This window comes from Simochromis diagramma, unplaced genomic scaffold (genome assembly GCF_900408965.1).
Source record: "Simochromis diagramma unplaced genomic scaffold, fSimDia1.1 OVJJ01000685.1, whole genome shotgun sequence".
In the NCBI taxonomy this organism is placed as follows: domain Eukaryota; kingdom Metazoa; phylum Chordata; class Actinopteri; order Cichliformes; family Cichlidae; genus Simochromis; species Simochromis diagramma.
The window spans coordinates 2,010,111-2,034,344 of NW_024387477.1; the positions used below are offsets into that span (position 1 = coordinate 2,010,111).

General features: G+C 41.4%; 1 protein-coding gene across 4 annotated transcripts in view; it reads left to right on the plus strand.

Annotated features, from left to right (window-relative positions):
• Nucleotides 1–22,423, plus strand: part of si:zfos-2326c3.2 (traf2 and NCK-interacting protein kinase) — a 55,606-nt gene extending 33,183 nt beyond the window's left edge. For 3 of the 4 annotated variants that reach the window (XM_040015211.1, XM_040015210.1, XM_040015212.1), the window contains 17 exons: nt 372–506; nt 2,559–2,696; nt 4,249–4,319; nt 5,652–5,731; nt 7,642–7,721; nt 7,930–8,024; nt 8,614–8,698; nt 8,849–9,016; nt 9,899–10,004; nt 10,102–10,257; nt 10,368–10,511; nt 10,808–10,942; nt 11,117–11,217; nt 11,909–12,058; nt 16,937–17,096; nt 17,482–17,621; nt 17,715–22,423. In XM_040015211.1, coding sequence (XP_039871145.1) covers nt 372–506; nt 2,559–2,696; nt 4,249–4,319; nt 5,652–5,731; nt 7,642–7,721; nt 7,930–8,024; nt 8,614–8,698; nt 8,849–9,016; nt 9,899–10,004; nt 10,102–10,257; nt 10,368–10,511; nt 10,808–10,942; nt 11,117–11,217; nt 11,909–12,058; nt 16,937–17,096; nt 17,482–17,621; nt 17,715–17,798 — 2,028 coding nt within the window. In that variant the 3' untranslated portion in view covers nt 17,799–22,423. The remainder of the gene's footprint in view (nt 1–371; nt 507–2,558; nt 2,697–4,248; nt 4,320–5,651; nt 5,732–7,641; nt 7,722–7,929; nt 8,025–8,613; nt 8,699–8,848; nt 9,017–9,898; nt 10,005–10,101; nt 10,258–10,367; nt 10,512–10,807; nt 10,943–11,116; nt 11,218–11,908; nt 12,059–16,936; nt 17,097–17,481; nt 17,622–17,714) is intronic. The other variant, XM_040015213.1, reaches the window with a different exon arrangement.
• Nucleotides 22,424–24,234: the final 1,811 nt, after the last annotated feature.

The following is a 24,234-nucleotide window of genomic DNA, read 5'->3' on the forward strand; positions in this document are numbered from 1 at the left end:
ATTACATAAACTAGACCCCCCGATAGTTATGTGGACAATTTCAGTGTATAAACTGTTAAAGAAAATAAACTTTGAAGTAAATCAAGACTATTTTTTCAACCACGACACTTAAGAATCGGTTTAATTTGCCCTTCTTCTTCCTGCACAGGCTGTTTTTGTCTCTTTAGTCACTTCTCATTAGAAACATTTTCACAGTCTCAGAAATGGCATCTTTCAAAATGTCATACACCTCGATGATAAAATTCAAAACTCATTCCAACCTTCATTCTAACCTCATTTAGATTAGCTCCTAACCAGACGACTGTGTCAGTTTGTTTATGTCTATTTAAAAACAGACATAAACAAACTTAATGGTTTGTTTTATATTTTAGATGGACTTCCACGAATCAAACTTAGCCAAATTGCTTTTAGCTGCTGGTCTTCCTGGCCAGATGCACTCGAGGCTGGGCTCCGGAAGCAGCTCTAGTCCTTGTACCCCAGCCATGCAGAGAGCTCACTTCATCCAGGTATACAACAGATGTGTCACATAGCTCATGCATGCAATTATGCAATTCTAACACTTTGGGTAAGGCTACAGTCCCACTAGAGAAAACGATGAATGGAGACCACTGTGTGACCAAAATTATTGCAGTTAACTTTGAAAGGATCACTTCAACGATGGGGACCAAGTCTGGGGACCACTCAGGCAGTTGCTGTCTTCAAACTTTGGCGCATTAAGTTAGTGATGAAATGGCAACAAGGCAGCTTTCAGTTTTGAGTAGGAAAGGGCATTAGTGCAGTTGATTAAGTCTGTTCCCATCAGACTTGTATTGTTGTATCTGAACCAGGGTGGACTCACACAGCCAACAATGCACAATCTGCAGATCAAACGTGACCGTCTTAGACTGGGCCAGATCTAAACGTGGCAAATGTACCAACAAGCAGACATAGCTTGTTCATTTCTTTAATCACCTGCATTTTATTAAGAGCAAGTTTGCTCATCAAAAATGAGGACATGAATAATGCGTGCAGGGTTTCTGTTTTTCTCTCTGAAACGTGGCATTTAGAATAAATGTTTATAAGGGTGAACTCTTCTGTTACACGTTGCTGTAACAGAATGTGTGTGTGGTCCTGAGAAGAGAGACTCGGGTAGAGCGAAGTTACAAACTATTCCTCCATGCAACCTCGAATCTGTGTCCAGCAGCTTAATGAAGATGCTGTTATTGTGCTGTGTGCATAAATGCTTGCATTTATGTTTTTCTGCAGTATGTGAAACTGAGCTTTGCACCAGGGCCTTGCTCTCTGAAGAAATGTTATGTGCGTAGTTTGTTGGCTTTGCTACTGATGGTGCAGCTGTGATGAGCTGATAGAGAGGAACAGGAACACTCCTGAGTGATAAGATCAACCCTAACTTGACTGTCATTCATTGCGTCATTCACAGAACCTGCAGATCATGATGCTGTAAAACATGATACAGAGCCAAAGAATTTAACGTGTATAATAACTTACAGATGGAAGTTTTAAAAACAGCGTTTTGTCCCGTTGCATTTGGACATTATTTCTTATTAATAATAGCATAGCCAGTCAAATATCAAAGTCCAATTAATAGCTGGATTTTAAGAAAGAAGAAGCTAAGAAATAAATATTGCTGCTCCTCTGTGTGTGCGCACTGCTGAGAAACAACAAGGAGATTGTGTACGGATGTAGTAACGTGAATAAAAGCCTGAAACATTGGAAGCTGCTCTGCTCACTGGAAAGAAGGAAACGACATGGACTGGATCTGGATTCTCCGTCTCCTCACTTTGACACTTCAGTTCTGCTCCGTTTCAATAAAATCAGTCTTATTGCAGAGGAGGAATATGTGGAGCAACAGGACAAAGCCAAAGTTTTGGCACTGGACACAGTTTTGACACATCCAGCCGTGACAATTACGCACCCTTTCTGATCGCAACTCTAATTCCAAATAAATGAGCATTCCTAGCAGCAACTATCGTGCATGTTGGATGAAGATATGCTTTTCACTGTTAAATTTCAGCAGTGTTCAGTAAATAACCTGCCACAAACCTTTGTAACTTGGGTTTTGATGGTGCAGATAAGTTGCACTAGTTGCAACATGTTGACAATCTGTCTACATTTATAAATGACATAGCAATTAATCACAACCCTTTGCCAACCTACTAGAAAGTGACTGCCCTCAGTCCAAGTCAGACCAAGATTTGTTGCCTTATGTTGAAAAGTGGTCAACCAGAGGTTGAGGCTGCTGCACGCTCGTGCCACAACTACTTGCAATTAGCCCCAGACAACAAAAACAAAATCACCATCCAACTATTCATTCTCCTTGTGGGGGTGTTGGAGCCTGTCCCAGCTTCCAGGGGGCGAGATGTGGGGTACACCCCGAACAGGTCCCCAGAATGTCACAGGGCCTATTTACTCACAAACCTCTGGTGTTTCTTGGTCCCTCGGAGGTTGCCGTCCTGTTTTTACTCCAGTGTGACTGAAGCCTAATATGCTCATTTCGTATAAATGCTAAGTGCTGTCACGAGGTACTATTTAATAACTTTTTACATTTTTTTTCCCAGAATGAAAATCTTCGCTCAAGTCGGGATGCCCCACACAGCAGCTCTATGTCAGACATGGCCATCTCCCCTTTGTCCCTATTTTCTCCCGTGTCCCCAACTGACAGTGTCTTCTGGGACTCTGTGGAGACTCCACCCAAAGTGAGTATCATCTGTTTTTAGTTTCCAGCTCCTTACTGGATCACGGTGCAGATTTGATGATTGGCGTGAACGAGACATAAATTCAAGTGATGCATTTTGTTCTTCTGGCTCCCACCAAAAGAGGAAGTCTTTGTTGTGTCCTGCATCACATGAGCACAGGATAGTGTGTGTGTGTGTGTGTGTGTGTGTGTGTGTGTGTGTGTGTGTGTGTGTGTGTGTGTGTTTGGCATCTTGTATTCTGATCAGTTGCCCAGCTAAGGAAGTGGTGCATTGAGCACGAGGTTGTTATGCTGCTGGCGTGTTTGTCGTCAGTCTTTTGTGTGTGCAGCAGATAGGAGGGGAGGAGGGGAGGAAGGGACTGTGTTTTACCTCGAGGTGTGTTGTGAAATGCCCCCAACTAAAATCATCTTTCTCACATTTACCTCGTCTCACCTGCTAATATCGCGGCTCTCCCTGCTAAGTGATGTACAGAGTCGGTGTATTTACCAACAGAACACCATATGGGGTTGATGAAACAACTTATAAGTACTACAGAGACAGCAGGGGGGTGCAGTAAAGCTGTCTATTTGCTGTGTTATGTTGTTGATCTAACAGGAGGCCATATGGTGCTTATAGAGAGAGCAGCTAATAAGTCAGTACACTTTCTTGCAGTGTGGTGACTTAAACAAAGGAGTGGCTGTGAAAACACTGGGTTAAACAACAGTACATTGTGAGTTATGAGGCAGACATTAATGACTTTTCCTGTTGCCTGAATTCACATAACTTACCATCTGAATAGTATTATGATGAAACTTAGAGGGCATTTTTATAAATCCCTACTAAAGGTTTAGAAATGCTCTTAAAAAATGTTTTAAAAGCCTTAAATTTGACGTGTCTAGCACAGTTGACGGGAAGCGATAGACACTGGTGCAGCTCAGTGTCTCTGTGGGTGTCTGCGCTTGTGCAGATGCAGGATGTGGGCAACTCGTGAGAAGGACGATAGGTATTTCCACAGCTCTCTTCCTGCATTCCTGGGTGTGTCTTCCTCTCTGTGACTTTGTCACTTGACCCAAGAGATGAGAGGTTAAAAGGCTGCCAGCTGCTTGACCGAAAAACACACACACACACACACACACACACACACACACACACACACACACACACACACACACACACACACACACACACACACACACACACACACACAGATCTGAAAAGAGAAATTGCTCCGAGTCAGATAATATTTCCACACTCTATGATTTGGACGTGGCTTTGATGTGTTAAGAGGGGCAACATTGAAATGTTATGAAATAGCAAAGCCAAATGGTCTCATTAGTTTCTCAGTAATAAATGTCTCCCTGAGGGTTATTAAAGATTTTATTGCACTCTGCTCTGCAGCCTTTCAGGCATTGTAAATATAAAGGTTTCATAACCACATAAACCTTTTTTAGAATTAGCTCTAACATACTTTGACTCGACAGAATATTTAGTTTGAAAACAAAAAGTGAAATAATCAGGCGGGAGCTTTGTGTCCACGTGGTTTTATTAAATCTGTTTTGCTTTGATCTTTCAGGTCCCGGAGCGCACCACCTCAAAGTATTACTGCAGGGAACCGATGATAGGACACAAGAGGGCCGCCTCAAGGTAGAGCACTAATACATGATGTCCATACAAGAACCAGCGCTTGGTTCACCAAGTCGGTGCCAAACGTGGCTGCTAATGCAAGAGGGCTAACACGCGTAGGCTACACTGAGCTAGGTCCTGTTCATAATGTTAGCAGGTTGTCATTACAGTTCAGTCTGTACCAACACAACGAGTCTGGTGTGTGTGCAAAATTTGATTTGTCTGAGGCATTTTTTTGGATCAATTTTTGTATTAAAGTGTGTAATGTGATTGCCATTAGTAGAGACCATCACATGGGTTTGTGACAGAGCAGAAGTGTGTTTAAATGTTACAGGTTGCTCATTTTTCACACATAACAATATCAAAAACTCAGCAAGTGTCACTTGCAGTGACAAACCCACTAATAACTTTTAGCAGCACTTCAGTTTCCTCTTGCTTGAAGCGCACTTAAGTGCAGTTTTTTGTTTTCCAGAAACCCACTGCACACCACATCTGAAGTATTAGACAATAGCAACTAGCTAGTGACCGAATGGGAGCATGCAGCATCTAAATGACTAAACTTTACCTCAGAAGAGAGCAAAAAAAGATCAAATACAAAAACAAAGAGGGAAACTTGAGACTCTTACATGATGACTGTTGGTTTAACAACCATGTTACTCATTGTTTGTGGTGCAAGCAGCCATAAACCTCACCTGGGTTCTTCTTCTGCTGAGAAATGAACTCTTGGAGCAGTCAGCACAGACACAGTGTTTGTTTTTTAAAACGCACACGCCAATGCACGGGAATCAAACTCGATAATTAATGAGTTTTAATGCAGTTTCCAGAATCACAGTGAGAATAATTAGCTTCAGATGCAAAGCGTTGTTCAGCACCTCATTTGTCTACCAGCTCTTCACATTATCACATTATTTTACTGGTGTATATATCATATTTAGTATAAAATATTAATTGATATGAAGTTAAACATTTTATTTTAGTTGTAGTAAACTCTAGTAAACTGTCTTTTAAGCTGGCGAGTCATTTTTCTTTTAATGCCTCATTAGAATAAAATGTCTCTTTACCACAGTGTTGTTGGGCCCGATTTATTGTTGGCGTTTGTGTGGCGCTCTAAGTCAGCATGTCGGCATCCACCTCGGGAGAACAGCAGATCAGATTCATTTAGCCTGGATGATTATTTTTGATGAGATGAAAATAATGGTGGGAAAACTGTCACTGCAGTGACGGCGTGAAGGACGTTCTCAGATCAGGACAGAGAGATGTATAGTGTTGATCACAATTCAGCTCACTTCCTGTCTTTAACTGTCTTTAACTCTGCGTCTGTAATGCTGTCTGTGTGTCTCTCTCGCCATCTAGTGGCAGTCCAGTGTCTGCAGCAGATAAGAGTGGGAGGTGTGCGTCCCATGGAGGCTCCTCTTTAAGCAGCAACCATCCAGGTGTGTGACACCTAAACACAGCTCACCTCACTAACCTCAGTCCTGTGCTGTTGGAGTAACAGAGCACAGTGTCCTTGCCTTAGGGTTCAGTTTATATTGTGAACTAATAATCTTGGTTCTGCCATCTTTGAACAGCTAAAAGCACTCGTGTTATTTTAGTAATGACATGCGTTTGCAGTGTGTTTGTTTTTGACTGCTGTTCTCAGCAGCGCTTCACATTTACACCTTACTTGCCCATGTGTGTGACACTAGTGTGAACAGCGTATGTGGGTGTGATCTCATGGGTGCCTGGCGTGGGTTGGGGGAGGGGTGTACGCATGCAGAGTACACTGCAACAGAAAGCACAACAACAGAGCGATGTATTCAAAGCCTGCCCTCTCCACCCGCGTCTCCGGCGAGAAAGAAACAACCAAGTCATCTTTTTCAAAGTTCTGCTTGGTGTGTCCTCTGTGGTCGGCAGCAAGGAAGCTGCACTTCTGCTGGGATAGACAGAGGGGAGAATATGTTTAGGATTTCAAAGTTGCCCTCTGCGTGTAGTTGGAAGGAAACACCGTTTGATGCCTCCCACTCAGTTTGGCTGCTGGCCTCAGCCTCCTTTGTTCGAAGCCACAGATCAGACATTGTTCTTGACAGTCGTGTAGCTCCTCTGTGGTTAGACGAAACCTTTATCTACTCATGCTACAACTGAGAGAAAGCCGCTTACTGCTTTGTAAATAGTAAAAGGAGCGTTTGATGTCTCGATTTATTGAATGTGTGATACTTAGGCTTACTTGGGTGCCCCGATGTTATTTCCACGAACACTTTTGATTCCAGCAGCACAGAAAGACGTTCTTCTCTCTCATGCTTGATGGAAACACAACAAACAGGAGTTGTTTCCTGTTTTGTTCCATAAAACAAACTCTTTATAAACACAGTCGTTCTTTGGGTATTTAATTACCTTCTTGAACGACTTGATAACCAACCCTAATGTAACTGTCCTGTAAGTCTCTACTTCATGATTACAATGCATCACATGAATCTGTGGAAAATATAAAGGGAGTGTTTGAAGTGACAGCGTGACAAAGGCTTTATTTTTAGTCCATTGTTTTTGTTTTACAGGCTAAATCTTTACTGTATTGATTTAGTTTCTATTGTTAAAGTTTGAGCTGCAGTATTGTGCAGTTTTCAGGGAAATGGCTCTAAAACCCAACAGTAAACTACCAACCGGCACCAAGAGCAGTTAGACACCAAGTGGTGAGCCAGATACTTCTGTCATGTGGAGATAAAAAAATAGAAAGAAAATAGAGCCCATTTGGACAGAGCGCAGCAGAAATGCTAGTGTATAAGTTTAAGTACACTGTGGGCTGGACTTTTAAAAGGTGGATTGTAAATCACTTTTCTTCAAATACACTATGAACAACATGCCTCTGTCTTATGGAAACTTAAATATATTTTTATTTTAAATCACCTGGGCAGTTTAGGGAGTCATTATTAAACATTCCCCTGGAAGCTGCAGGTGGATGCTGGAGTTTAAACAGCACACAGTAATGCAGTGACGTGAAGCTGAGATTGTGGTTCACACATTTGCCTAACGAGCTACAGATTGTCCGTTCGATCCCGGGAGGAGATCCAAGTCATTTCAGGCTTTTCCCAGAGAGGGCATCCAACATTTAAAAAAATCTGTCAAATCAAACATACCGAGCTGCCCACTGTGGTGACCCTTTGTGAATAAGGGAGCATTTTTTAGATTCAGAAGTGTTGCTGTAGACAATGAGGACAGTACAGCTCGAGTAACCTGCCTGAACTAGCTCACAGCCTTGGGTCCATTTACTGTCTTTAAAGCAATCTGGCAAGAAACAGGTATATTTACACATGAGATTCCACATGTAACTCTCACACTGATTACTGCTGCTAACATGTGTGTGTCTTAGGTTACTTCAAGCTGGAAAGTCCCCTCCTGCAGCACCACCCGCACAGGAAGCTGGATAACATAAGCAGTGGACACACACAGGTAAGTGTTGTTGGAGCATGTGTGCAGTCTCACTGGTTTATAGATTTAAATTGTTTCAGTATATCATAGTATCAGTACAAAGCACGCATGCACATGTCATCTAGATCCCTCTTCCTCATTGATTTGAAACTTGCTTCATCACATTAACATCTATGATTTTTCTCTCTGTCCAACTCATTTTTCCGGCTACTTCCTTTTCCTCTCGCAGGGAATAAAACCCGCTCTGGGTCGGCTTAACAAGGCCGCAGAATACTCTTCTTCTAGCGATGAAGTCGGCAGCAGTGATGACGAGGAGCGAAGCGGGTAACCAAACACATCCTCAGTGTATTTATGATGCTGTATTCTTATTGTTAGAGGTTATTGTTTAAGAAATGTTCCCATCAAGCTCATCATGTGTTTGACCTGCTCGATAGTTTCTTTTAGCAAAAAACAAAGTGTCCTGCTGCACATGAAGGAGTGAAGCAACTCTTTTAGTTTCCAAACAGCACTGTGACGAAACATGTGTTGCAAGATTTTTTTTTTTAACTGATATTTATCTAGTAAAAAGTCACAAAATTAGTAATTCTGCTGCATCTACTGGGAGAAATGAGCACTGAAATATTTCTGCTAAGTATGAAGAGCAAATGAAATCCAAGTCTGTTTATTGTGATTTCAATTCCTGTGGCAGTAAACCTGGGAGAAGCCAAGTATCTCATTGGTTTAACAGTCCTGAAAGCAAATTAGTGTTACTATAGTGTTGTTTGTGAGTTAGTCACAGTCTGAAACAGCAGGTGTCATTAGGATCCAGTGTGTTGCTTTTATTGCTGAAGGATGCATCAGTCTTGTTTCTAACTATGAAATGTGACATCTGCAGTCGGTCTCTAGTCTAAAATCTCGAGCGGTATGTTTCAAGGTCTGGCATGTCCAATGGAAAAGGGAAATACTTCAGAGGAATACCCGACGGCATCGTCCTGCAGCCTCACCACAATCTCAACCAGGTACTGAGCAAACACAACCACAGAGCACACGTGACTGTCTGCTCTGTGGTCGGTTGTGTAAAAAAAGCTGACTTCCTAAAGCTTTAACATTCATTCATGTGACGCCTCACAGTTACTCAAGTTACATCCTTTCCTGGTATTGCTCTATAGATTTCGCAGTTGGGTTCAGATGACACCTACTTGCTACCAGACCTTCTGCAAAAAATTTCTTCCTCTAGTCCTACCCACAATGCATTCATCCAGCAGCAGCGAGCACGGGAACTCGGCTATTTGAGATCGCCCACATCTCCCGGATCCCCCACACTCCAGGATCTACATGTAAGTAGAAAATCAGCACAGATTTCTCAGAGCTTTGCTGCTTTACTTCTTCTGGTCATTGTCATCATCAGCATCCCTGTTTATCATTCAGTGTACACTACAGCGGCGTTCAGCAGTGTTGTTTATAATGAAAACAGTATATCATGCTCTTTATTATGTTGCTGTCATACTGTCAGTTTGTTTCAGTGGTGGATGTTCACGTTGAACACTGTCAAAGTAACTGCTGTGAGCCAAAAGCTCTAAACACTCGATGTCTTTTTACTCTTGAGATCAAATTGCATTGCTTTTGAGGGGCAACCAATCACTCAAAAGTTATCTTATATGATGAGGGCCTTAAAGAAAGACAGAGGATGAATTGATCGGCAGCATCAAAACCCAGTATAACATAAATATGGATTATTTTGAACTATGAATGAAAGCTACTCTAGTAGCATCCAAGAACAAAAGAATTAGATTGTAAATGAGAATAATAGTTGTTTGTTTTTTGTTTGTTTGTTTTTAAGACAAAGTGCTGATTAAGTTCAGATGGACTTACAGTTGTATCAGTATTAATGTCCTTGTGTTAATAAATGTCAACAGACTACTTGATATAAACCTCATTATCATAGCCAAGGTTTAAATAAAGTGACAGACTGCATTAGTTATAAATGTCCACCAGAGGGAGGTAGTGGCACAGGCTGGGAGCTCAGTCTTCCTGGGTTTCAGTTTGGATTTCGAGTTAACGTAATTGTTGTTACTGATTTATGAAACCACAATTTGTAACTGGTAAATGATTATATAAATGGTTTATGGTTTCATAACTGTAACTGCCTGTTGTGTTGTTTTTTTTGTTCGTGTTTTATTAAAGTATAAAATCTCTTCCCTTGTCATTGTGCTCATCAGGATATCGGCAGTCCTACTGGTAAAAGCCCGACATCATCATCTTCCTCCTTCCTGCCCTTCATTGATCCACGATTGATCCCCATCTCATCACCACCACAGAGCCCGAGTGAGTTTTCTACCAGAGAGCCGAGCTACAGTTTGCTTTGTGAGCATAGTTTAGTTTTATTTTTTAAACTTTTATCTTGAATCATTTTTGCATTCAGCGGGCATTAAGGGCGAGCCACTGAAGAGAGAGAACCACAGGAAGGGCTCCGTGGTTAACGTGAACCCAACCAACATTCGACCACAGAGCGACACGCCAGAGATCCGAAAGTACAAAAAGAAGTTCAACGCGGAGGTTCTGTGTGCTGGATTATGGGGTATGTAGTTTTTATGTGTTTTATGTTGTTTGTGTTTTTAAATGAAGTAGATTTTTTCAGAAAATGATACAAACTGTGTCAGTGTTGATATTTTCTGTTTTGACGTGCAGGTGTGAATCTGCTGGTGGGCACAGAAAACGGTCTGTGGCTGCTGGATCGAAGTGGTCAGGGAAAGGTGTACCCGCTCATCAGCAGGCGACGGTTTCAACAAATGGATGTACTTGAAGGACTCAATGTGTTGATTACTATATCAGGTATATGTGCTGCATGTTCAAATGTTCAGAGCTACAGAAACAGTGACACAGAGTGCAGCACTCTGCCCTGCATAATGATTAAACTCTGCTTATAAGTTTTGCACAGTAGTTCAAAGAGACCACATTCAAACTGTAACTGTTTAACAGGTTTCTTCAGGTAAAACTGACACTTGTGTGTGGATGACTGCTCGATATTCATGCTCTGTTCTGGTTTGCTCCGTCACCTCAAAGAAACTGATTGAAACTTTGTCACACTGAAGCAGGAGTCGTTTGCATCCTTCCCTCTCTGTCTGTAGGAAAAAAGAACAAGCTACGTCTCTACTACTTGTCCTGGTTAAGGAATAAAATCCTGCGTAATGACCCGGAGGTGGAGAAGAGACAGGGCTGGACGTCAGTGGGTGATTTAGAGGGCTGTGTCCACTATAAAGTGGGTAGGTACACTAAATAAAAACAGAATGATCTTTTATAGAGCTTCAAACTTACAAATAATGCAGGTTACAGATGTTGTGTATGTAGTGATCTTTAGGAGCTACGTGTAGAATATGTGGTCTCAGATTTTTCACGCTCCTTACCGCTTGTTTTGTTTCTGTTTTTCTGTTTTCTAGTGCGTTATGAGAAGATAAAGTTCTTGGTGATTGCCTTGAAGAATGCTGTGGAGGTGTACGCTTGGGCCCCAAAACCCTACCACAAATTCATGGCCTTTAAGGTTGGTAACAAATTAATGAAATGCAATAAAAATAAGAGATACTGAAGATAGAAGTTCATCAGTCTGTGGAGCTGTGAAATACTAATATCATGGAAAGTACTGCTTATTCTACTTATTAGAAGGTTTTTTTAAGATGTTTGTAGTAATCGTAAAGTCACACAGTAGTTTATCTCAGACTTTTCTTCTAGTTGAAAACTTGAAGCACCTGCCTTTTTACTAACCTGTGTGTAGTCATGTAAACAGGCTGACATGCTGGTTTTAGCATGCTAACTAACAGCACTACAGACAAAGTGAAGCTAAGTTTAACATCGCGGTGTAACACCTAAGAACATCAGCCTGCTCAGCTTTCCTTTCCATTGATCGAGTCATTGATTAAGTGGGTTATTGCTGTGTTATTTCCACAGTCGAACACTTGCATGTACACAGACAGGACACATCAGGTTCTGGGTCTCATAACCACAGACTCTCAGCAGAGATGTGTCCCATTTCTGTTTGTCCTCTGAGGCCTGAACTACTTTCTCTTCCATACTGTGTCACAGGCCAAAAATGGAAGAATTGGGTGGACTATCTTAGGATGGCAGCTTTTGTGACACTGCATTATTATTAATGGAGCAGTTTCACTTTAGATTATGTAATTAGGCTAATGTGCAAACTTATGTAACTTAATCATCGTGTCTGTGTGTCTGCCCAGTCCTTCAGAACTCTGCCTCAAAAGCCCCTTTCTGTTGACCTGACAGTGGAGGAAGGTCAAAGGTTAAAGGTCATCTACGGCTCCGTGTCTGGTTTCCACGCCATTGACGTAGACTCTGGGACACCATATGACCTCTACTTGCCGACACATGTAAGCATCTGCTCCGTTCTTCGTACTCTTTGAGGATCGTGTCATCACTTCGACTCAGGAGGTTGTGCGTGTCTGTTTGCATGTTTTGTTGGCACTGTTTTTGCCATAAAGGTGTGTGTCAAGTCTGTGATGTGGGATAGTTTGAGGGTTTCCCTGCTCTGCTCCATCACTGTGGCTCAACCTGTAGTTGTCATCGTGAGAGTTTTACATCTTTAAAGACTAAACCGATGTCTGATCTCTGTACCTGCAGCTTTCTGTTAAAGCAGCTTATTAAGTCATTTTCTTTCATTTATCAGCTCTCCAGTCGACCATATCACCTCACTCTTCATCTCTTAGTATACATCTCAGTATAGCCCTCCTCCCACTCACAGTCATGTCAGTCATTACTTTCCTGCATTTCTGCTGTGTTCCCCCCACTCTCCTCCAACACAGTCGATGGCTGTCAGAAACTATTCTTCCATCCGCTTCCTTTTCTCCCTCCCACTGTCACTCTATCATTCAAGGTACCACTGTTCATTTTCTCTTAATTTCATCGTCTCTCTTTCTGCATTTATCAAAATATCATTGCTTGCCCTCACTCCGTCTGTGGGAACTAATATCAAACTGTTGTGACTCACGTTCATATGTGGTGTTTGAACTTTCATTAAATCTGCAGACACTGACTGAGTGAAGCTGCTGTCACAGATCTTTTATGCGTGTATGCTGATTTTTCAGCTGATATTGAAATGTGGATGTTTTGACGAGGCACTGGAGCGTTTTATCATTTCCTGTGTGGCTGTGGAGGAGTTTGATTTGTGATGTTCTCTAGAATTAGCACAGCTTGACCCAACAGATTCATCACAGACTCGACACCGCCTCCTGAAAATGAGACCGACACGAGCAATGACACTAAAGGAGTCACATGCTTTAGTGTCATTGATGCAGGTGGCTGTAGCTCAGGTGGGAGAGTAGGTCACCTACTAACAGTGGCTGGTGGTTCGATCCCAGTCTGCTCCAGTCTGCATGCCAAATATCCTTGGGCGAGATACTAACCCCATGTTGAAGCCGTCTGTTTACCATTTACATGTAGAAGGTGCTGTTCTCAAACTGTAACGAACCACAGCAGACCCGGTGACATTTTCAAGCTTTTCAGCTTTATTTACACCTGCACAGCAACAACCAATACAGGACCTGGTGATCCGGTATAAGCTGGCGAGGCGTGATTGTAGATGCCACTCAGGCGGATCCATCTCACCTGCAGTGGCATCGCAAGCCACACCCTGCCACATAAACCTTATAAACTGAGACTCACAGTCCAGTCAAGTCACCACCCTCCTTAGAGGGCCTTTAAATTAGGCAATAACACATTGTACACCATGACAAACTAAGCACACCCTTACTACACACTACTGCTGCATTCAGGCTTAATTTTTTCTAATGATGTCTTCATTATTTCCTGATATGTAAAACCTTAGAATTGAATGAGGAACCGTGACTGTATATGCTATAGCCTCAGTATCTGCATCAGATTCATTTCAGTTTATAGGTCACATACAAAGAGATTTAATCTCAAGTGGGTTGTCCCAGTTAAACTTTGCATAATAACCTCACTTTCACCTTAAAGTACACTCTGAAAACATTCACGGTTAACGACACAGTCACAGCACTGATGAACTGGAGCATCTTAGGTGTGTTTTCAACACCTGTGGCTACAAAGAAACTCTGCATGATCTCTTTGGTGAAAGTAAACGACTGCATTTGGTGGCTGGATTCAGCACGGCCAGTATTTCTTTGTTTTGTCCTTGTTGGGAACATGTAAATCTGATTTGTTTAGTGTTTAATATTTAGAAAGGTTACGCTGTAAATGTATTTGTGTCTTTAACTGTGACCAATCGCCCACTGCTGGTACAATTGGAGCAGTTATTATTCTTCCTCTGCTGTATGTGGGCATGTAAAGCTCGCTGTAGCTTGAGTGAGTCATATTCACATTCTGACACATCCTGTTAAATATGTTCTTAGCAACAACTGGAGAGGCCCGAGGCTCAGTTTATATTAAAGTTGTTCAACTTTACGCTGGAAACATTTTGGCTTGAGCCTTTATTTAATCAGTCTTTCCAGAGTCTGAAGGTAATCTGATTCCATCGGTTGATTTACTGTGCAAACTATACAGCACTACATGTGGTGTGGAGTGTGAGTGGGTGGCTGGTTGTTCTAGTTTAATGGTTTATTTAAAGATGTTCTTTATATTTGTCCGCCTAGCATCCATACGAGGAACGTTTAATCATTTTGTGAGTCATTCTGAAAGGACTCGTGTCACATTTCGTTTTTTCGGTCACAAATTGCTGCGTGGAGTTAAAGCGATTATAAACTTTCTTTCTGTGAGGTTGTTTTTTTGTTTTGTTTTGTTTTTTTTTTACACTCAAACAAACACAGCACCCCTGCCACCGCTAAACTGTGCTACTTTCTGTAAGCAAGGAGGAGTTGGAGACACATGAAGAGAGAAATTAGCTCTAAAAATACACCCCTTCTGTCCTCCTTCTCTTACCATCATTAACTCGGTGTGTGTGTGTGTGTGTGTGTGTGTGTGTGTGTGTGTGATAGAGAGAGAGAGAGAAAGTGAGTGTGTGTCCTGACCTGCTCCCCCTCCCCTCCATCCTGTGTATATTAAGCGAGCCTGCTCACAGCTGTCTACTACACCGGTGCCTTATGCTGCTGCTGCTGCTGCTTCGATATCATTTCTGCTCTCCTTCCCGTGCTTTCCTCTTTTCTTGTCTCTCTTACATACACACTGGAGCTTTCTGCCAGACACACTCAGCTGCAGCACTCCTTTAAACCCACTCACTTTCTCTTTCTTCGCGCACACTGGAGGAACCTTCACACTGCTGGGGCTTTTCCCAGTAGCTGTTATCTGATACACACTCATTCTTGTCTTAGGTGCATACCCACCCACACACACACACAATCAGTTAAAGACGTCAAAACAGTGATTTCTGTTACTGTTAAAATCAGTTCACCTGTAAGCAAAGCCTAACCCTCAAACGTTTTCTCTCACACACACACACACACACACACAATGTGCCCACCCACTTAAAGAAGTATACACACGCACACACACACGCGTGCAGCCATCTCCTGTTGTTGCCTGCAAACTATGTAACAATGCTGATTCCGAGGCAGAGGATTAAGATTGCGTTGCGGCTGTGGATGCCTGTTCTCATGCTCAGGATTGTGGTGGCTCACACTCTGGTAAGGTGTTCGGTGTGAAGCGCAGTGTTTGTGTCGGGCACAGAGCTCAGCCCAACATTTTCTTCTTTTATTGTAGGACTTTTGCTTCGGTGGAATCTGTTAAAGGATTCATTGACGTTGCAGTGTTTGTCCTAATATTTGTAGTTTGTCTGATATTCATGTTTAGAAAGTTGCAATGATTTATTTTCATAGTTAAATCTTGTCAGACCTGCTGCAGTGAACGCTTGGTTGGTTGGAATATTTCATAACTAGTTTGCTAAAAGTGTCTGAACAGATATTTCAGAGTTTCTCGATTAAATGAGGCTTGCAACAAACAAACACCTCTCCTTCGCATTTATGGACTTTAAGGTTGTGCGATATGTAAAAATGTTCCAACCGACAGTCCACTAACCGATGATAGGAGAAAAAGTCGTGCAGCTGCAGACTTTTTGATGGGCGGAGCAATGCAATCATGCACGGACTGATTTGCGCATTTTAAATTTCTACGTTTTGTTTGGAGGGAATATTTTAGCTTCTTTTCTTGTTTGTTTCAGTATTATTATAGATACTTTTTGGATTATTCATTTATTTACTTGAGATGCGCCAAATCAAACAAAAGACTTAACTTTACATCAGAGGGTTTTATGTTCACTGGAAGAGACATTTTGATTTTTAACTTACTTCTTGTTTAATTTGTATTTGTTGTTCGGTCGAGTGTGTCAGACAGATAAACACTGGAACAGCCTGTAAACACGTTACAGTGGGAAAAAGAAGCTCGTTCCTCTTTGTTTCCAACATTGTGTTTTTTTTTAATTTTAAATAAAATGCTGTTGTTCGTTAAAACAGCGCTGTTATTTTTGACTGCCTCTCTTAGCTTCAACCAACATTATTAACAAATGTACTCACGGGCAAAAAAAATAAAAACGATCAGCGAAAGGCTCCGCCTATCGTCGATAGTCGATGTATTTGTCCAATCACCGATGGACCCTTTGATTTATTAGAAACCTGTCTCTGAAGCGTTGGGTTCATCCTTCTGCTGGATAAGTAAATGGATCTTATCTGGTTAGATAAGAGCTGAGCTGTTGTGAACATGTGTCTGAACTGTTAAATATATTCTTAGGTAACTACTTTGAAGATGTTCTCAGTGAAATAATGTAATAACACTTTTCTGAATGGATTTAAATAAAGTTAAAGTTAGATAAACTTAACTGAGCAGTGAAATGTGTCTTCGAATAAAATCGAATCTATAACTTGTTTTTTTTTACTTCCTCCTGGAATTTGATCTTAAATACAGGCTGCTGTGTTCAATCTCTGTTAAACTGTTTTATTAAATTAAGAATCTGAGTATCTGGTCAGTTCTGATACAATGCCGCCATATTTAGTCAAGGACTTTAGTTTCATCATGAAATCTAGTCTTTGAAATAAAGTTGTGACTATGGATTTGTTACATTTGATTGTTGCAATGGTTGTGCATTTAGACCTGAACCTTAGTCTTTGGATCACCAGTGACTGTAAGATAACATTTAAATAGCATGAAGGAACAGCCTTCATGTTTTCTGCAATCCATATAGATGATAGTATTTTCTGGGGTTTTTAATTTGGGTTTTTCTTTCCAAACAATAATTTTAAAAAAAAGAGTGTTCATGTTGTGTTTGTGTGTGCGTTACTCTGCAGATCCCAGGTCCCATCCGTCCCCATGCAATCATCATTTTGCCAAACAAAGCTGGAACAGAGGTCCTGGTTTGCTATGAAGACGAGGGCGTCTACATTGACACCTATGGCCGTATCACCAAGGATACAGTGCTGCAGTGGGGGGAAATGCCTACATCTGTCGGTAATGTTGGAGCACACATCTTTATGCAAATGCTATATACACCCATAAAGGTCTATTTTTGTACACAGTGCATCTTTGTGCAGGTACCACTAACAACAACCCAATTGCGATGATTAGTCAGGCACTGCTTAACATCACTGTAGATTTTTCCAGTTCGACTCACTAGATCTGGATGAGCAGCTGTCCTGCCACTGAGAACTTAACCTGAACCACATTCAGTGGAGACAGATCGGGGACAGTGTGGGCTAAAAATAAGATGGTAGTCAATCTGTGTGTGTGTGTTTTTGGGGCATGGAGATGAGGCAGTATTCAAGTATAAGGAGTAAAAATGTAGGAGACATATTTAGACTGTTTTCTCATACTCGTCTGTTTCTCTCCAATCCAGCCTACCTGCAGTCTAACCAGGTGATGGGTTGGGGAGAAAAGGCCATAGAGCTGAGGTCAGCGAACACGGGGAACCTGGAGGGAGTGTTCATGCATAAAAAGGCTCAAAAGCTGAAGTTCCTGTGTGAAAGGAATGACAAGGTAGGAGGGACCTACGACAAAAAACAGCCTCACTCGCTTTATTTATGCACCATTTGTTTGATTTCAGTTCCTAAAAGCACCGTCTTGTTGCAGGTTTTCTTTGCGTCGGTGCAGTCGGGCGGCAGCAGTCAGATTTACTTCATGACTCTCGGACAGAACTCGCTGTTCAACTGGTAACACCGAGACCAGTTACCTCTGGGATCGACTGGTGGGCATCTGCCTTCATTGTTCTGGGTTATCCTGGTGATGCTTTGTTGTGTGTTTTTTGGCTTTGTGCTGACCTGCGTTGACCTCCGTGAAGTGGTGGATACCATTGCAAGAGTCTGCTCGATTCCTCTATCCGTCCCTCAGCCTTGTGCAGTCGCCATATTAAACCATTATGATCAACGATTGAGCTGGTCAAAAATCCGCCTGCAGGAAAAAAGCTTGAATTCATCGCTCCATCCTCGACTACTGACGCGTGGATCACAGCACTGACCCCTCGACATGATTTTCAGCACAAACACACATCCACAGAAATGTTCAAAGGTACAAGCAGCTGTGCCAGCGTCTTTTTTCCTTTATTTTACGTGACGCTTCACCAAAACCGAGGGCTTCACGTGGACGGTTGTTCTGGGATTTCACATGAACACCTGGCTGTTTGTTCAGCGCCTGGATTTTTTTTTTTTTTTTTTTTTTTTTTCAAGAATCAATTATGACTTAATTATGTGCTTAACAAGTATTTGATTGTGTGCGTTTTAAAATGCCCAGCTCTGATGCATTTCTGGATCATCAGCATCCTCACACCTGGATCACAGTTGTTGCTGCACACACCAGAGAGTAATCATCACTTAATTTGTGTTTGTCTGTCAGTAGCTTTGTTCACTCTGTACATCACCTGGGCATTTAATGAAATGTGGGCTGCTTCATATCATTCCATCTTTGTTGCTCGTGCCATGATTACGTCCTTGGAGCAGTTTTAGATCCACAGTGTTCGCTGCCTGTCTGCAATACCTCAAAACTGTTCCGGTATTTATGAAGTCCTTGAATTGATAGAATTGCTTTTATCAGAGTGGTAGAACCCAAACAAACTATCATATTACTGTACTGACTCATGTTCTAGTTTATTAAATACATATCACTATTTTATTTAATATATAGCACTATCAAATGTTAGATAGGAATTATTTTCTCACGCAACTAATCTGCAAATTCGTTATGAAGTGTGGAAAAAAAAAATACTGATGGGTATATTTGCTGCGTTGCATAGTTTGAATTAGTTTAATATATGTTGCTAGCACAGCCCCTCCCCTCGGCTCTAAGTGTGAGAGGTCAGCCTACCACAGAACTGGACCACGTCATTTAAATCACATTTCTTTTTGCAAAGGACCTTAAAAGCCATTTACCATAAAAGGAGCAATTTAAATGTGCAGCATAAATAGTGTAAATAAATAGAGATATAAAGCAAGTATAACTCGCTCTTTTTTTGTATAGCTTGTATATAATCCTGTAAGATGCACTGTTTTCTAAATATTTTATTACACGCCATCTTTACATATATGTACAGAATTGCAGGCTTACGAATGTGAAATTCAATCTTAAAACCGAGTCGTGCATGCCCCCCACGGTCTTTGATTGTGAATGTGAGCTGCTCACAGGTCTCACAAACTTGGCTGAATCGTCTAAAATCAAATGTGAATTCTGTTTGTTTGATTTTCTTGTTGCGTGTATAAGAAAGGTGTTTTGCACAGTTGCCCTCTTATACGCGTTACATCAAAAGCCATCCTGTCGTCAGTATTGAAGAGATCACTGCTAACCTTTGGATCAGTATTTGTTACACTACCCACTGTGGGACCAGTTTTTGATGGGGCAACATGTTGAAAATATAAAATATAGGATATGTAGTGAGTTGGGCCTCTTTGTCTTTTATTCAATGAGCTTCAAAGCAAGAAACCAAAGATGAAAGCTTTGATGTATTTGCTTCCTTGATTCTAACAGATGATTCACAAGTGACAACTGATCTCATTTATGAATCAAGTTATTAATTTGATAAACTCTTAGATCACCTTGGAAACTCACCCAGGCCCAAAGTGTTGCAACAAAATACATACAAGTCAATGTTACGAGTGTTTATGTATTAAATATCACAGATGTATGCATTAAGTATTATTTGCTTTGGTAAAGGTAAAGAAATCATTGCGGTTTTCTTACCTTCAAATGTGAATCTGCGTATTTATCCATTTTATTATTCTGTTTCTCCTCTATGAGATTTTGCTTTAACGGCTAACTTTGTTTCTTACATTATCCTGCACACTCTTGAATTTTGTCGTTATCATAATTGTGCCAAATGTTTTTATATACATTGATACTTTAATTTTACTTTTATTATAGACTTATGACTTGTGAGAAATATTACAGCTGGTTCTGTGAGAATATTTTGAACTGGAAAATGAAATTTTTGTCTTATTGCTAAGTTTTAATCACGTCTTACAACGATTCTTTCGGGGACAGAAGGTGTTTGATTGTCTGACGTACTTAACAAATAGCTTAACGCGGCTATTGTGCATTAACATAGTGGATTGTCACCTAATATTACCAGACTAAGAGGTGCTCGCTAACAGGGCCAAAATATGCCGTAACTATTAGCTAACTTGCAGCTCCTAGCTAATGCTGTTAGCTGTTATATGAAAGCAAAGCTTGGCTAGCAGTACCGAAATGAGTCACTTTTCTCATAAACAAAAGGACTTGTACACACGTAGCATACTTTGCGCTAATATTTACATAGATTCAGATTGTAAGGCACCTTAAAACTGTTATCCTTGTTTGAAGTGGATAACAACTGAAATTAAATTTGGTTAGATTAAATTCTGGCGAGCATGTCACGAGTAAATACACCTTACCTAGCTTGCTTTTTTTAAATTAACTTTTTACCAATAATGTTAACATTTTTTAAAAACCTGTAGGCTACTGTATATGTGGGGTTTTGTTTTAAGTATGGAATAGGACAAGTACATAGAGACTGTTGCTGTGCTAGCTTGTGGTCAGGCCTACAGGGAAAGGTGACAGTGTAGAACCGACAGCTTTGGTCAGGTTCCTGAGCAGGACCGGGGCCAGACTAGACAGGAGAGCAGACCAAAACCTAGTGCTCCACAGTTCTTATAGTTTTTGTTCAGCTGTAACTTTCAGTTATTGAACAGCCTGTATCTGCTCATCCTGCTTCCACACTCTGTCATACACCTTTAGGGTATATGCTGGGAAATAAACCAGCTCTAAAATATGAGTTCTGACTCCATAATTCTCATTTGTCTTCAAAACTGATTAAATTGCAGAGTTCATTATGAAATTCTGTTACAATAACCACTTTTCTTTTACATGGTCTAACATTGGAATAATTGAGAGTATCCGTCTTGTTCTCTGGACTGCTTTAAGTAACAGCATATGAAATCAGCTCATCTGCAAGCTGACCAGTTTGACACCTAATAACAGTTTCCTTTTTATCAGGGTTTATCCATTTATGATCTTAAGCTACTCTTTTAGAGAATGAGGATATTTTTCTGGTTTATTTGAAGCAAAGTGTCTGCTGCTGCCACTCTTTGCTCCCTGTTGCTTAGCACTGGACGATCGCTGTATCACTAATGAGAGAGCGAGGGAACAGCGCACTTCCTCCTACACCTTCCACTGGTTAAAAACGTGATAGATTCTGTATCAGGCCTGTGGTGACTCACATCCTTAACTCTCCCACAAACTCTTTTTCTCTCACTTTTCACAACACGTTTCCTCTTGCTGCCACTTTTCATCCCCTCGGCATCTTTTCCCCATCTTCAGCTTCATGCTCCCACCCCTGGCTGTCTCTTTAGCTTCCCACGCCCGCTTTCTTTTATTTCAGTTCGGTTCACGGAGACCCTGTCGCATCAGATTGCACATCTTTATTGCACCAAGTAGATTTGCACAGCTTTTCAGATTAAAATTAAGGTTTAATTGATGGAGATGGACCCAAACATTTAGCCCAACCTCGTTATTTCTCCGGATTGTGTTGCAAAGTGGGATGAAGCATGATACAGGACGAAAAAAAATGAATACAAAGCAGCTTGCGTTTTTGCAGTGTTCACTTAAGTGTCAGCTGTTGTTTTCCACCCTGTGGATGTGATGTGTGGGAGAGTGTGATGAAAACTGGTGTTTTAAAAAGGCAGAATTCAGTCTTCAAGGAAAGGAAGGACAGAGTTGGAGGAGGTAGTTAGGAGGTTTTAGTCAAGTGTCAATAGGAGGAATGAGGAAGAGGCTTCAAGAGGCTTAATTTCTTTAAATAATACCTAGAACATATGTTTAGATATCTATATAGCTTTGGTTGTGATGAAGAGGAGGAGGAGGAAGAGGATGTGAAAGGGGTGGTGACTGTATACATTAGCCTTTTAAGATTAAATATTGACATTTATTGCGTCATTCATCAATAAGCAAAATGATTTTCCTGGTGAATTTGGGGGTGGGGGGTATTTTCCAAAATCCAACTAATTACATGTTACATACATGGTAGTCTGACTTTATTCTTTAGTTGGAAGTTTTTGGTGTTATTTGACCCACAGAACCGTTGTTTTGAGATTATATAAGACCAAATATTATATGGCTAAATATCTGAAAATATATCTGTCTGCTCCTGTATCATTTATAAGATAATTCTTTTGATACTTTGGTATATTTTTGCACTGGACCTTTGTTTTATGCATTGTACACTGTACCCCTCATGCTTTGATACGAACGCACACTAACTCGTGTTTCCATGTAAAATGGTAAAAAATGGTGAGGCCACAATAAATATGTTGAATCAAGTATCGTCTCGGTGCTTTCTTTCTAGTTTTCACTGATAGGACGACTTTATTTAATCCACTGATGGGTTGATTTGCATGCTGATATTTCTGATCACGCTGCATCTGTCAAAGTGACAAAATATGTTGTTTGTCCTTGTTGGCATCAACAGAAACATTCTGTCACTCATTTTCTAATGATGACTCTAATATACTGAAAAGAAAAAGAATATCACATATATGTTTTTAATGCATTTCCCATTTAGAAAGGATCATTTTATTAGACTCTTATTAGATTTCTGTTGGCCAAAACTGAAGTGGGGATAGAAGCCACTAACATCAAGACATGCAAGCTCCTTACCATGCATGGACGGTTTCACCCCAAATCCAGCACTTTGACACTGTGCGCCAAGTGGAACGAAGAAAGCAGAGGACCAGTGAGAGTCAGAACAACTGTCCAGGATGAGACGACGAACATCCATGATTTCATCAGGCCACAACTGACCTTGTGCTTGGAGCTTATCTCAAGCAGCAGAAACCTGAGAAAGAAGAGGACCAAGGAGAAGAACCATCGTGGAAGGACAGGCCCCTGCACGGTATGTACCACTGGCAGATAGAGGAAGTTGCTGACATCCAGAAGTCCTACCAGTGGCTGGACAAAGCTGGACTGAAAGACAGCACAGAGGCACTAATCATGGCAGCACAGGAACAAGCTCTAAGCACAAGATCCATAGAGGCTGGGGTCTATCACAGCAGACAAGACCCCAGGTGCAGGCTGTGTAAAGATGCCCCTGAGACAATCCAGCACATAACAGCAGGGTGCAAGATGCTAGCAGGCAAGGCATACATGGAACGCCATAACCAAGTGGCCGGCATAGTGTACAGCAACATCTGTGCCAAGTATAACCTGGAAGTCTTGAAGTCAAAATGGAAGACGCCACCTAGGGTGGTGGAGAATAACCGAGCTACGATCCTGTGGGACTTCGTAATTCAGACGGGCAAAGTGGTCATGGCTAACCAACAGGACATAGTAGTGGTGGACAAGCAGAGGAAGACAGCCGTAGTGATACCGAATGACAGCAACATCAGGAAGAAGGAACACAAGAAGCTGGAGAAGTACCAAGGGCTCAGAGAAGAGCTCGAGAAGATGTGGAGGGTGAAGGTAGCAGTGGTCCCAGCAGAGCACTAGTTATAGTGACAGGGGGCGATAGTGACAGGGAACAACATTGAAAATCTCTGTCCAGAAGAGCAAGAGCGCAGTCGTAGAAACAGCAAAGATGCTGTACAAAGCGTGTGAGCTCCCAGACCCCTCGCAGAGGACCTGTAGGGATCCTGTATGGATCAATGTAGGTTTTGCATATTCAGGCATGTATTTTAAACTATCCCAGAAGCTTCTATGTCCATTACTTTAATAAGTGAAGCCTTTTGGAATGAGATGATTCTGTTTGATGTACTCAGTATATTGCATCAGTTAGATCTATGTGAAATATGATTAATAAAGCCCTGATGAGCTGAGCTTGAGTGTGATCTGTTTTCCAAGGTTGTGTATTCACGTCTCCCTCCGTCTGTCCGACTCTCTCTGGTTCTCAGGTTTCTACCCAAAGACTCACTGGCACCGGTTGCAGGTTTTCTGGCCCCTGTCTCTCACACTTGGATGAAGTTTGGTCCGGTCATGATGCCTCCGCCACTTTTTGTAATTTCAGATGGAACAATATATCTTTATAGTTTGTGCAGCAACGTGCAACAAGCTAGCTCTGTGTCAGCTATCCATGGTCATTTGGATTTGGCATTAGCTGTGCGCATTAGCACAAAGGCATGAGGCACCGGCTGGGGCA